Source organism: Caloenas nicobarica, chromosome 30 (assembly GCF_036013445.1).
Source record: "Caloenas nicobarica isolate bCalNic1 chromosome 30, bCalNic1.hap1, whole genome shotgun sequence".
Classification (NCBI taxonomy): domain Eukaryota; kingdom Metazoa; phylum Chordata; class Aves; order Columbiformes; family Columbidae; genus Caloenas; species Caloenas nicobarica.
This window is the reverse complement of record NC_088274.1, coordinates 1,610,798-1,623,609: the sequence shown is the minus strand read 5'-3', so window position 1 is coordinate 1,623,609 and position 12,812 is coordinate 1,610,798. Positions and strand designations below refer to the sequence as shown.

Genomic DNA, 12,812 nt, shown 5'->3' with positions numbered 1-12,812 from the left:
GAGGCCTTTTAATTTGTTTAAACACAGATACAGCAAAGCTGCTCATTTACACAGCCCCTCAGTAAACAAAGAAGACAGTGAATTGGAAAGGGGATGACAATATTATCAAGTGAAAAACCACAAGCGGCAACATAAAATACAGAAAACGGGCTGGGCTTGCAACAATTTACACTGTAACTGTTATGCAGAAGATGATGGGCAGTTTACTGCTTCAGAAAATAATCCAGTCATCAGTTTCCTCAGAGCACCCTTGAGCTCCTGGTTCCTCATGCTGTAGATGAGGGGGTTCACTGCTGGAGGCACCAAAGAGTAAAGAACTGACACCACCAGATCCACTGATGGGGAAGAGATGGAGGGGGGCTTCAGGTAGGCAAATGCACCAGTGCTGACAAACAGGGAGACCACGGCCAGGTGAGGGAGGCACGTGGAAAAGGCTTTGTGGCGTCCCTGCTCAGAGGGGATCCTCAGCACGGCCCTGAAGATTTGTACATAGGACAGCACAATGAAAATGAAACACACAAATACTACTAATATACCAAGTGCAAGAAGCCCAGCTTCCCTGATGTAGGCATCTGAGCAGGAGAGCTTGAGGATCTGGGGGATTTCACAGAAGAACTGGTCCAGGGCATTGCCCTTGCACAGTGGCAGTGAAAATGTATTGGCCGTGTGCAGCAGAGCAGTGAGAAACCCAGTGGCCCAGGCAGCTGCTGCCATGTGGACACAAGCTCTGCTGCCCAGGAGGGTCCCGTAGTGCAGGGGTTTGCAGATGGCAATGTAGCAGTCGTAGGACATGATTGTGAGAAGAAAATACTCTCTTGAAATGGAGAAGAGAAACAAGAATAGCTGTGCAACACATCCTGTGTAAGAGATGGCCCTGGTGTCCCACAGAGAGTTGGCCATGGACTTGGGGACAGTGGTGGAGATGGAGCCCAGGTCGAGGAGGGCGAGGTTGAGCAGGAAGAAGTACATGGGGGTGTGCAGGTGCTGGTCACAGGCTATGGTGGTGATGATGAGGCCGTTGCCCAGGAGGGCAGCCAGGTAGATGCCCAGGAAGAGCCAGAAGTGCAAGAGCTGCAGCTCCCGTGTGTCTGAGAATGCCAGGAGGAGGAACTGGGTGATGGAGCTGCTGTTGGACATTTGCTGGCTCTGGGCATGGACACTGTCAGAGGAGGGAATGAAAGTAACACGTTAGGGGAGACTTCTCTGAGCAAAATCAAAGCCATTTCTCACACACCCTCCCCTGCTCCACACCCCCTTGTCCTTTTCCAGGCCTTCCTTCAGCTCCGTGGCTGAGCCCTGGGTGGTGCTGGCTGGAGGTGCCGTGAGGAACAGGGCCTGTGCCCGCTGGCTGCCCAGGAGTCAGCCCTGCTCTGCAGCAGGGGGTCATGGGAACGGGGGGCAGGGGCCAGTCCTGGGGTTCGAAGTTGTCATCTGAAACTGCTGCTGGTGAAGAAGGGCCTGTCAGCATCTGCGCTATCACCGAGAATGAAACAGGACGGTAAAATGAATTTTGAAATGTTTTCAGCTTCAGGTTTTTACAGCTTCACTGAGTTACAGAGTATTAGAGATTGGAACAGACGTCGAAAGATCATCTAGTCCAATCCTGAAATTCCCCTGGAGAGTGTTCTTGGGTGTCAGAAACCCTCAGCATTTCTGCTGCACTCAGGGAGAACAGAGTGAGTCCTGCAAGGCAGGAGAATGCCTGTGGGTCAGTGCAGAGTGAGGGCAGCTGCTCTGTCCCTCTGTCTTGCTCCAGCTGCCCTGGGCTGGCACCTTTCTGAGACGGAGGCTGATCACACTGCCGTGTTACCCTGAAAAGCCACCAGGCACTGCTGAGAGCAGAAGGATGCACCTCAGGCCACAACATGACTAACCCTTTCCCAAGGTCTCAGTACCCCGCATTTACTCCAGGACACACATGGCTCATTCCCCAGCCCCACAGACTGCATTGCCCACACCCCACAGGGCAGAGGAAAGCTGGGACACGTGTTCCCATGGACACACCTGCAGGAAAGGACCCACAAGATCAGGCTGTGACTGCAGCTGAAACTCCCATCCCCAGAGAGCCTGACAGCAAGAACAAGATCACAACAACAGTGGCCCAGAGCAGTGGAGCAAGAAGGAAAACGCGGTGAGGGTGGGTGTGAGAGAGGCCAGGGCAGAGGCAGCCGGGCACTCAGACAGCGTCACCCTTCCCCAGCTGTGCAGCCACCTCCCACACACCAGCATTGCCGGGCAGCTGCTCTCAGCCCCTGTGCTCTGCAGAGGGAACTGGAGCTCTGGCTGCACAGGAGCTGGTTCATGCCTTGGAGCCCCCGGCCCTGAGGGCAGAGGCTTTGCTGGGTGGGAGAGGAGGTGAGGGGGCTGCTTACAGGAGGGATCTGCACTGTGGGGGATCACAGGGAGTTTTCTGTGTTTTGCCTCCTATAACAATTCCGGGTTTAGTTTCCTCTCATTTCTGATCATTTCCCTGCTGCCTGGAGATTCTCCCCCTGGGAGGTGTTGCCATGTGTCATGTCTTTTCCCTGTCAGTGCTCACAGGCTCCATCCCACCCTCTGTGCCCTCACCCTGGCTCTACAGATCCCCTGCCTGTTGCAGGGCACTGCCTGGGGGCATCTTCCTGTTTGCAGCCTGGAAAACAAGACAAATCAGACTAAAGCTGAGGGGTCCAGCAAAGGTGATGCAGGTGCTGCCCACAGCCAGAGGAGTGGTGAAGGGATGTTGTGAGCCTCCTGGGAGATGTACTCATCACTCAAAGTTGCAGTTCAGGAGTCTCAGTGACTTTTTTAAGCATGAGGGCTCATTTTCATTTCATCCTTTTCTGCTTCTCTCAAACCTTGGGATAGGAAACTGAAAAGACAGGCCCAGAAAAGCTTCTTATCTGTCTGGTAATCCTTGCATTGATCTTCTCCTTGAGGAATCTACTTGGAAAAAGTCCTGGGGGTGATCTAGAGCTGTGAGCAGCCCTGAATCACACAACTCCCTCTCCAGAGCACAAGCTCCCTTCCTGCCCTCATAGGGGTTACTCCTTCCTCCCACAGCTTCTCCCCACAGTGCCATGGGGATCTCCCCGGGCAGGCTGAGTGCTGACCCTGGCAGGCGGCAGAGCCCCTGCCCCGGCACAGCCCTGGGGTGAAGGGACCCTGATCTGCAGGACAGCCCTGGGCACCCCTGGGTTCTCACCTGACTTCACAGCTGTTCAACATTTCTTGAACAAGAGGCCCCTTCTTACAGATCCCACAAACTGTGCCTGTGCTAACTTTAGGAGATGCCTCCAGGACGTACAGCTGCATTGCCCTGCACCCAGAGACTTACCATGGCAAGGGCTGCAAAGATTTCTCCTCCAGTGAGCTCTCAGTCATCCTCCCAGTCCTGACCACCTTTAATCTCTCTCTGCCTTGCCCGTTTCCCTGAGATCCCCAGGCAGAGCCCTCAGCACTGCTGCGCTTTGCAGAGGAGCTGCTCCTGGGCAGAGCTGTCTCTCTGCAGCGCTGCCGCTTGCCATGAGCTCCCTCTGTCCCAGGAGCCCAGCCCAGCTCAGCAGCACAGGAACAGCCCAAGGTGCTTTAATGACCCCTCTGGTGGCTTTGGCGTTGAGTCCATGGACCTCAGACACAGAGAGGAAGTTGAAGAAACCTCTCAAGAAGTCAAAGTCTCATTCAAACTCCAAAGTTTCTTATAATGTTAATGGGTCCCACTGAGGAACACTACTGAGGAACTGACCCCAGCGTCTGGTTAGAGAAGGAAACTGGAGGCAGAGATGACAGGTCAGGAAAAGCAAGGTGAAGGTCTCTCTGATGATCAGGAAACCTGGATGTGTTTCATTAACCAAAGGTTCAAGCCCTGACCCGCATCCCCTGCAACATCACATCCTGTCCCTCCCACATTGCCCAGGGCTCTTCCTGGGACACTGCGATGTGGAGCAAGGCCAAGGGCAGGACTATGGTCCAACACCTCCCATGTTCCTGGCTGGGGACAAGGAGGCCATGAGGCCCCTGTGCTGTAAGGACAAGGTGTCTCCTCACAGGCATCAGAGGTGGAGACAACAGCCAAAGCTAAGGGGAGAAGGAGCTCATGTCTGTTGGGGGCTTTCAGCCTCTTTACATCCCTTGATCATCTCCACGACAGCCTGTGCTATGCTGTGGCATCACCTGCACCTCTTTCCCTGCAGGCTGGAGACATCCCCCCTGCTGCCCCACCTTGCTCTTGTCTGAGCATCTTCCTTCCTTTGCTGATCTCTCTCTGTCCTCCCCAGCTGTTCCTTGAAGCACAAAGCCTTGGGCTGATGCAGACTCCCTCTGGGTGACCTGCTCCACCACAGCACTGCCCTTCCAGTCACATTCCTTTCTCTGCATGTCCAGCTGGAACCACCAAAGCTAAACTTTGTGGCATTAGTTCTTTCTCAAGCTCTTTCCCACTATGAAGAAAACCTCCACCATGTCTGAAACCACCCTTCAAGCACTCTCAGGCTACTCCTACACTGCTGCAGCCTCCCCAGCGCTGCTGGGCCAAAGCAGCCCAGGTCCCTCAGCATCCCACCCCATGTGCACAAGGTCCTGAACCCTGCCTTGGCAGAGCCCTACACTCTCCAGTTCCTCCCTGCTTCTCCAAACTGGGAAGCCGCACACTGGCACACACCCGTGTGTGTGGGGTCACACCAGTGCTGAACCGAATGGGATGAGAACTCCAGGTGTCTGGGTCCCCACGCTCCTCCTCATGCAGCCCCGTGTGCAGCTGCCTTGTTCATGGTGAGCGTGCAGCACGGGCTTGTGTGGCGGCCCTTGTAGCGCCCAGGCCCTTCTCCTCAGGGCCCCTGCTCAGCGTGTCAGGTCCTGCTCTGTCCTGATGGATGGGGTTATTCTCCTGCCCCCTTAAAGCTCCTGCAGAGCTTTTGGATGGTGGAATGCCAAAGTTTCTCAAGGTCTGGACCCTCCTTGGACTGAAGATCCATTTGTGGTCAGCTCTTGATGTTTACCTGCAGATGGCTTATCCTGATGAGGGTGTCTCTCCAAAGATAACAGCATGAGGAGTTTCAGGGCACTACAAACAGCCCCTCCTGGAGAAACTGTGGAGTCTTGGGGGTCTGGTGCTCATCATGCCAGAGGTCTGGACTCCGAGGGGAAGTTGCCCTTTATGTGAGGGAGCAGCAGGAATGTGTGGAGTTCTGCCTGGGGACAGAGAATATCAGCTCAGAGCTGAGGAGTCAGCATGAGAGGGCAGAGCAACATGGGCAATGTTGTGGTGGGTGGACATCAGCTACAGACTCACTGATGAGGAAGAGGAATTAGATGAGGCCTCCTTCAGACACATGAAAGAAGTCTCATGTTTGCAGGGCCGTTTCCTCACAGCAGACCTAAGATATCTCAATATTTGCAAGGTACCAGCCATGCAGGAGGAGTTTGGAGCTCATTGACAACATCTTCCTGACACGGGTGACAGAGGAGTCAGTGAGTTGAGGTGCCCTGTGGGACTTCCCACCTACAAACCAGAAAGAGTTGGTCAGGGATGTAGCAGTCAGGGATGAGAAAGGAGAGTTGAGGCTCCTGGAAGATGATAACAAGGCAAAGAGCAGGATTTCAGGAGAGCAGGCTTTGGCCTGCTGAGGGACTTACTTGGGTCCTACGGGATATGACCTTGGTGTCTGCAGTGTTTTTTCTCTCATATTTCCTCTCTCCTCTCTCCCACCTGCTGTTGTGCAGTGTTTTTTACCCTTTCTGAAATACAATATCACAGAGGTGCTGTCAGCATCACTGAGCGGCTCAGATTTGTCAAGGAGTGGGTCCATCTTGGTGCCAGCTGAAATTGGCTCTGTCTGACGTCGGTCAAACCCCTGTTGTCTTCTCCGAGAGGTGACAACTGTAGCACAGCCACACTCAGCCCAGACTTGGCCATGTAAACCCAATACAGGGTGACAACGTGTTGGATTTTACAAACTCCTTGACCATGAAGAAGAAATGGAAAAGATGTTCTATCAGCAACCAGAGGAAGTCTCCAGTCAATGAGCAGGTTCCTATGGGGAACTGTAATTGCCCTGGCATTCACTGGCCAGGCAAAGTGGCAGGTGCAAACAGTCCAGAGGATCTTGGGCCAAGTTCTTAACACGGCTGCCTGGTGGGTCAACAAGGGTGATGCTCACCTGGATCTGGAATTGGCAAACAAGGCAGAGCTGGTCGAGGATGTGAACATCAGTGTCCACCTTGGCTGGTGTGAGCAGGAAACAGTGGGGTCCCAGGCACCAGAGGGGAGGGAGGAAGGCCAGCAGCAGAGCACAGGCTGGTGGGCTCCAGAGGAGAAGACTTTGACATGACTGGGGGCGCTGATAGAGGTGGTGCCAGGGAAGCAGCTCTGAAGGCTGAAGGAGCTCAGGAAATCTGACAGGCCTTACAGGACAGCCTGCTCTAAGAACGCGAATGATCTCTCTGAGTACCCACAAGAAGTAGCATTTATCTTGTGAGGCTGCTCATCTGAACTGACGGAGCTCCAGGGCAGAAAGGCAACACAGAGGAGGTGGGAGCGTGCTGAGCTGCAAAAAAGGAATTTAGAAAGGTTTTCCATTGATGTGGCGATGATGCCACAGCTGCCCTGGACTTGAAACCTGCAGGGGAGGCTGAGGGCAGCCAGATGAGCTGACACTGCTTCCCTACAGTAAAATAATCAACCAGGACCTGCTGCTGAACTTTGTAAGAGTAGAAGCAGACAGGACTGAGGTACTTCATGGCTTCTTTGCCTCCATCTTCACCAGCAAGGTCTCCTGGGGCTTTGTTCCTGAAGACAGAAGTCTGGAGAACACCCAGGAGTGGATGGGGCTCAAGTCAGGTGTTACTTGAGCAAACTCAGACACCATGACAGAAAAGGAAATGGGTCATTTCACCAGCTCCCTGAACACAAGTATTGCTGTGCTGTGGCACCTGAGATTCCTAGGAACACCCACCTCTTGGTCCAGAGGAGTGTGACTCCTCTTGAGCTGTCCTGGCCTGTCTCCTCACTCACGAGGTGATTTAAGCACGCACTTTTCTGACATCTTCAATCTTTATCAAGAGACGCTCCAGATCAATATGAACAGGAGACTGCTGAGAGCACCTGTTCTGGAAAGGGAGGGAAGGACGAGCAGGGAAGGAAACAGAAGAAATACTGGTTAATTGCTGTTTATTATGGAAATGCTCTCTGTTTGGCTGTTCCTGAAATCTCTCTAATCACCCACACCAGACTTGAAGCCCTTTGGAAAATGATGCACAGAGGATTGCCATGAAAGGGCATTTTAGATATTAGTGAGCCCTCTGGTGCCGTGATCCTGAAATGCAGCTACTGAGAGAATGAACAAAGCTCTAATGAAGTGAAAGGCAGAAGCAAACCCCAAGTTTCTGAGGGTGTTTGGGACCCCACGAAGGGCCATCACTGACACAGCTGTGAAGGAAACAACCAGTCGAGGTCCCTGTCCCTGGAGGCTGGTGAAGCAAAGACTTGGACAACAAGGTGGGCATGAGGACATAGCAAAAAAGAAGATGCTAGGTTAGGGCAAATGAAAAGGGATGCACAAGATGTGGTCAGGACTGTTTGGGGGCACTTTTAAAGCAGCCCTGGACCTCATGTGAATTATTCCTCTAGTCAGAGAGATCCTGAGAGCTCTCCCTAAATTGAACACATGAAGGGGATGAAAGGACAGCCTCGTTCAGGCTGGATGAGACCTCGGGAGGTTTCTTGACCAACCTCCTGCTCAAAGCAGGGTCAGACCAGATTACTCAGGGCTTTATCCAAACACATCTTGGACACTTTCTGGGGTAGAGTGAATGTGCGCTCCTGGGAAACAGCTTCCAGTGCTTGACTGTCCTCAGGATTGGGAAGTTTCTCCCTTTCTATAGCACCTTTCCAAGCCCAACTATCCAGATTGTTTTTACCCATCTACTTACACACCAATGCAGATCCTATTATGCTTCCTTGGACACAAGAATATTGTGGGGGATGATGCTGAATGCCTTGCTGACTGCCAGGTAACAGACCACCACTGCTCTGCCCACGTCCTGCAACCCTGTCCTTTCCTCACAGGAAGCAAAGAGGATGGACAGACACAACCTGCCCTGGGTAAACCCCGTCACCTTCTCTTCCAGACACCCCGAAATGGGGTCCCAGTGGACATGTTCTGGGGCACAGCCCTTAGTTCTCCGTCTCACCCATTGGCCATTTTTGAGAAGTGCACACAATGTGTGAGAGCTGCCAGTGGTCAGGGAGTCCCCCCAGTCTCCATGAGCTTTCCAAGGTGGTGGAGAGTGGCCTCACTGTGACATGGTCCTGCTGTCTCAGCTCCTGGGATGCTGCCCCTCCTGTCCCACAGATTGGAAAGGATTAAGTCAGTGCCAGTGACCCCTGACTTGATCGCCATCCACCGCTGGTTGTTCTGCCTCCAGTCACAGAGTCCAGAGAGACCTTGCTGGTGAAGATGGAGGACAAGAGGACAAAGAAATTCTCAACTCTTTCCCTTATTAATTTCATCAGTGGCCACCCCATGTCTTTATTTTTTAGTTAACTGTTCCTTGAATTGCCTTACACGTCTAGACCGAGTTTTGATCTGGACTGTTGCTGTGCTTGGAGGCTGATGTCCTTGAAGACCAGACGAACTAATTTCTGCCACCCTGCCTTGGCAGTTTATTCCGTCCGTGTTGCAGCTCTGTCTGCAACACTGACAGCTCCAGCTCCCCCAGTCAGGTCCCTGGCTGAGGACATTGCCTCCCATCTGGGCTGAACCACCCCAGCTGTGGCACCAGCCCAGCTCTGACCTGCCCCAAGGAAACCTGGTACCAAGTGTCCAAGAGCCCATGTGTGCAAAGGCTTTGCTTCAGAGCACAGACATGACATGGCCCAAGATTGCTGAATGTCTCTCTACTCCTAGGAGTATAAAATCAGAATCAAATGGCTAAATTCCCTCAAATGAGGATAATCCTCCCCAAACTTAGAGAAATTAGATCTTTTCCTGTAACATTCCTTGTGTCCTGTCTAATGACGGGAGAAGAAAAGATGATTCTCATACCAATTTATTTTTAAATACAAAGAACACAATGCTGGAAGGAAGCGTCTGTGCAAAAGAGAGAAAATCTACATCACTGATTACTTGAGATTGTTTCAAAGGCTGTTTCCCTGGAGCCCCAGGGACTCCTGGAGGGAGCCGCAAGGGGCCAGAGAAAGGGACATCATGGCTGCTCCTGTGCTGCTGAGCTGGGCTGGGCTCCTGGCACAGAAGGAGCTCATGGTAAGCGGCAGCGCTGCAGAGAGACAGCTCTGCCCAGGAGCAGCTCCTCTGCAAAGCGCAGCAGGGCTGAGGGCTCTGCCTGCAGCACTGAGGGGACAGGAGCCAGGCACAGAGAGGGGAAAGGCAATGTAGGTCGTAGGTTGCTGAGGGCTCATTGAGAGACAAATCTTCACAGTCCTAACACGGTAAGTCTCTGCATGTAGGACAATGCAGCTGCATTTCCTGGAGGGATCTCCTAAAGCTGGCACATGACACAGTTTGCAGGATCTGTCAGGTCTCTCTCACACTACCTCTGTTGTAGAGAAGAACACACTCCAGAGCAGAGCTTCCCTGCTGCCCTGTCAGTGGGAAAGGGCATGATGGCAACTTCTGCTGAGGGTGACTGCAGGGGGAGCACCCAGGGGTGGCCAGGGCTGTGCTGCAGAGCAGGGTCCCTGCACCCCAGGGCTGTGCCGGGGCAGGGACTCTGCCGCCTGCCAGGGTCAGCGCTCAGCCTGCCCGGGGAGATCCCAACAACACTGAGGGGAGAAGCTGTGGGGGGAAGGAGAGACCCCCGGCAGGGCAGGGTCCTTCTGCTGCTGGGTTCTCCGTGGTACAGGGCTGCTCACAGGTCCAGCTCACTGCAGACTACTTCCAATTGGATGTTTCAAGCACAAGGTCTATAGAGTTATTAGTGTAGATATAACGAGCTTTCCTGAGTCTGTCCTTTCAGTTTCCTCTTCCAAGACTGGGGGGAGGGAGGTATAGGAAAGGATAAATGCAGAAGGAGGTCTCAAGTTTTAACAAGTCACTGAAACTCCTGAACTGCAGCTCTGAGTGATCAGCACATCTGCCAGAAGACTCGGAACATCCCTTCAGCTACTCCTCTGCCTATGGACAGCAGCAACATCACATCTGCTGAACCCACCAGCCTGAGGCTGACCTGTCCTGTTTTCCATGCAGCAAACAGGAAGATGCCCCCAGGCAGTGCCCTGCAAACAGGCAGGGTCTGTAGGGCCCGAGTGAGGGCACAGAGGGTGGGATGGTCTGTGAGTGCTGACAGGGAAAAGACATGGACAGGGAAACACCTCCCAGGAGGAAAATCTCCCTGCAGCAAAGATATGATCTGGGAAGGAGAGGAAAATGAAAACAGGAATGTTGTAGGAGGGAGAATGCAGGAAACTCTGTACGAAGCCCTCCAATGCAGATCCCTCCTGTGAGCAGCCCCCTCGCCTCCTCTCCCACCCAGCAAAGCCTCTGCCCTGAGGGCCGGGGGCTCCAAGGCATGAACCAGCTCCTGTGCAGCCAGAGCTCCAGTTCCCTCTGCAGAGCACAGGGGCTGAGAGCAGCTGCCCGGCAATGCTGGTGTGTGGGAGGTGGCTGCACAGCTGGGGAAGGGTGACGCTGTCTGAGTGCCCGGCTGCCTCTGCCCTGGCCTCTCTCACACCCACCCTCACCGCGTTTTCCTTCTTGCTCCACTGCTCTGGGTCGCTGCTGTTGTGATCTGGTTCTTGCTGTCAGGCTCTCTGGGGATGGGAGTTTCAGCTGCAGTCACAGCCTGATCTTGTGGGTCCTTTCCTGCAGGTGTGTCCATGGGAACACGTGTCCCAGCTTTCCTCTGCCCTGTGGGGTGTGGGCAATGCAGTCTGTGGGGCTGGGGAATGAGCCATGTGTGTTCTGGAGTAAATGCGGGGTACTGAGACCTGGGAAAGGGTTAGTCATGTTGTGGCCTGAGGTGCATCCTTCTGCTCTCAGCAGTGCCTGGGGGCTTTTCAGGGTAGCATGGGAGTGTGATCAGCCTCCATCTCAGCAAGGTGCCAGTCCAGGGCAGCTGGAGCAAGACAGAGGGACAGAGCAGCTGCCCTCACTCTGCACTGACCCAGAGGCATTCTCTTGCCTTGCAGGACTCGCTCTGTTCTCCCTGAGCGCAGCAGAAATGCTGAGGGTTTATGACACCCAACAAAATCTGCAGTGACCATGGGGGGACGTGTAAAAACCCTGGAACTCCTAAACTTCATTCACCATCTCTGTTACTTACCGCTGGGAAAGCAAGTGCTGACAGCCCTTCTATGTTAGCAGAACCAGGACAGTCCCCACCGTTCCCTGACTGCATTTCAGCAGGGCTGGGCTGACTTAGCGAGAGCCCATGGGCAGAGGCCCTGCTTTTGGTTGCACATTTGGCCAGCACCAAGCAGGGCTCCAGCGGCCTCATCATCACCACCATAGCCTGTGACCAGCACCTCCACACCCCCATGTACTTCTTCCTGCTCAACCTCTCCTTCCTTGACCTGGGCTTCATCTCCAGCACTGTACCCAAATCCATGGCAAATTACTCCGGGACACGTGCACCATTTCCTACACAGGATGTGCTGCACAGGTCTTTTTTTCCTTTTTCTGTGGTACAGCAAAATATTGTCTCCTCACAATCATGTCCTACGACCGCTACGTTGCCATCTGCAAACCCCTGCACTACGGGACCCTCCTGGGCAGCAGAGCTTGTGTCCACATGGCAGCAGCTGCCTGGGCCACTGGGTTTCTCTATTCTTTGCTGCACACAGTCAGTACATTTTCACTGCCACTCTGCAAGGGCAATGCCCTGGACCAGTTCTTCTGTGAAATCCCCAGGATCCTCAAGCTCTCCTGCTCAGACACCTACCTCAGGGAAGCTGGGCTTATTGTCTTTAGTGCCTGTTTAATTTCTGTGTGTTTCATTTTCATTGTGCTGTCCTATGTGCAGATCTTCAGGGCCGTGCTGAGGATCCCCTCTGAGCAGGGACGGCACAAAGCCTTTTCCACGTGCCTCCCTCACCTGGCCGTGGTCTCCTTGTTTGTCAGCACTGCCATATTTGCCTACCTGAAGCCCCCCTCCATCTCTTCCCCATCAGTGGATCTGGTGGTGTCTGTTCTGTACTCTTTGGTGCCTCCAGCACTGAACCCCCTCATCTACAGCATGAGGAACCAGGAGCTCAAGGATGCCCTGAGGAAACTGATGAATGGATTATTTTCTGAAACAGTGAACTGCCCATCATCTTCTGCATAACAGTTACAGTGTACATTGTTGCAAGCCCAGCCCGTTTTCTGTATTTTATGTTGCCGCTTGTGGTTTTTCACTTGATAATATTGTCATCCCCTTTCCAATTCACTGTCTTCTTTGTTTACTGAGGGGCTGTGTAAATGAGCAGCTTTGCTGTATCTGTGTTTAAACAAATTAAAAGGCCTCACAGACTCTAGTTTTTACTGAGATCCTTTCACCAAGTTGTGTTTGGAGCTGCAGGGACAGTTCCTGTGCATGGGTGGAGGGGAAAAGAGTCCAGCCTGGCAGCCCTGCCAGGGAGCAGCAGCGCTTGGCCTTCCAGAGCTGTTCTCGTTGCACTCCCACACTCTCCTTCTCATCCCTTGTGTTGGTGCAAGGCCTGAGTGCTCTGGCAGCCTGGTCACCGTCCTGCTGTGTGTGAGTCCTGTGAGCGCAGGCAGGGACAGGCAATGGGCACTTGTGGGACAGAGCTGGCCTCAGAGCAGCCTTTCCAGAAAGAAAGGTGAAAGGCTTAGGTCTTCATTCAAACTTTTTCTCAGAAACCTTCTGAGAATGTG

The 12,812-nt window shown here is 53.4% G+C and overlaps 1 protein-coding gene across 1 annotated transcript; it reads right to left on the bottom strand.

The window, feature by feature from the left end:
- Positions 1-231: 231 nt before the first annotated feature.
- Positions 232-1,137, bottom strand: LOC135999908 (olfactory receptor 14J1-like; the record flags this gene model as incomplete). Its single annotated transcript, XM_065653482.1, has 1 exon — positions 232-1,137. A coding segment is annotated over exon 1 (906 nt), but the record flags the coding sequence as incomplete, so codon positions are not given.
- Positions 1,138-12,812: the final 11,675 nt, after the last annotated feature.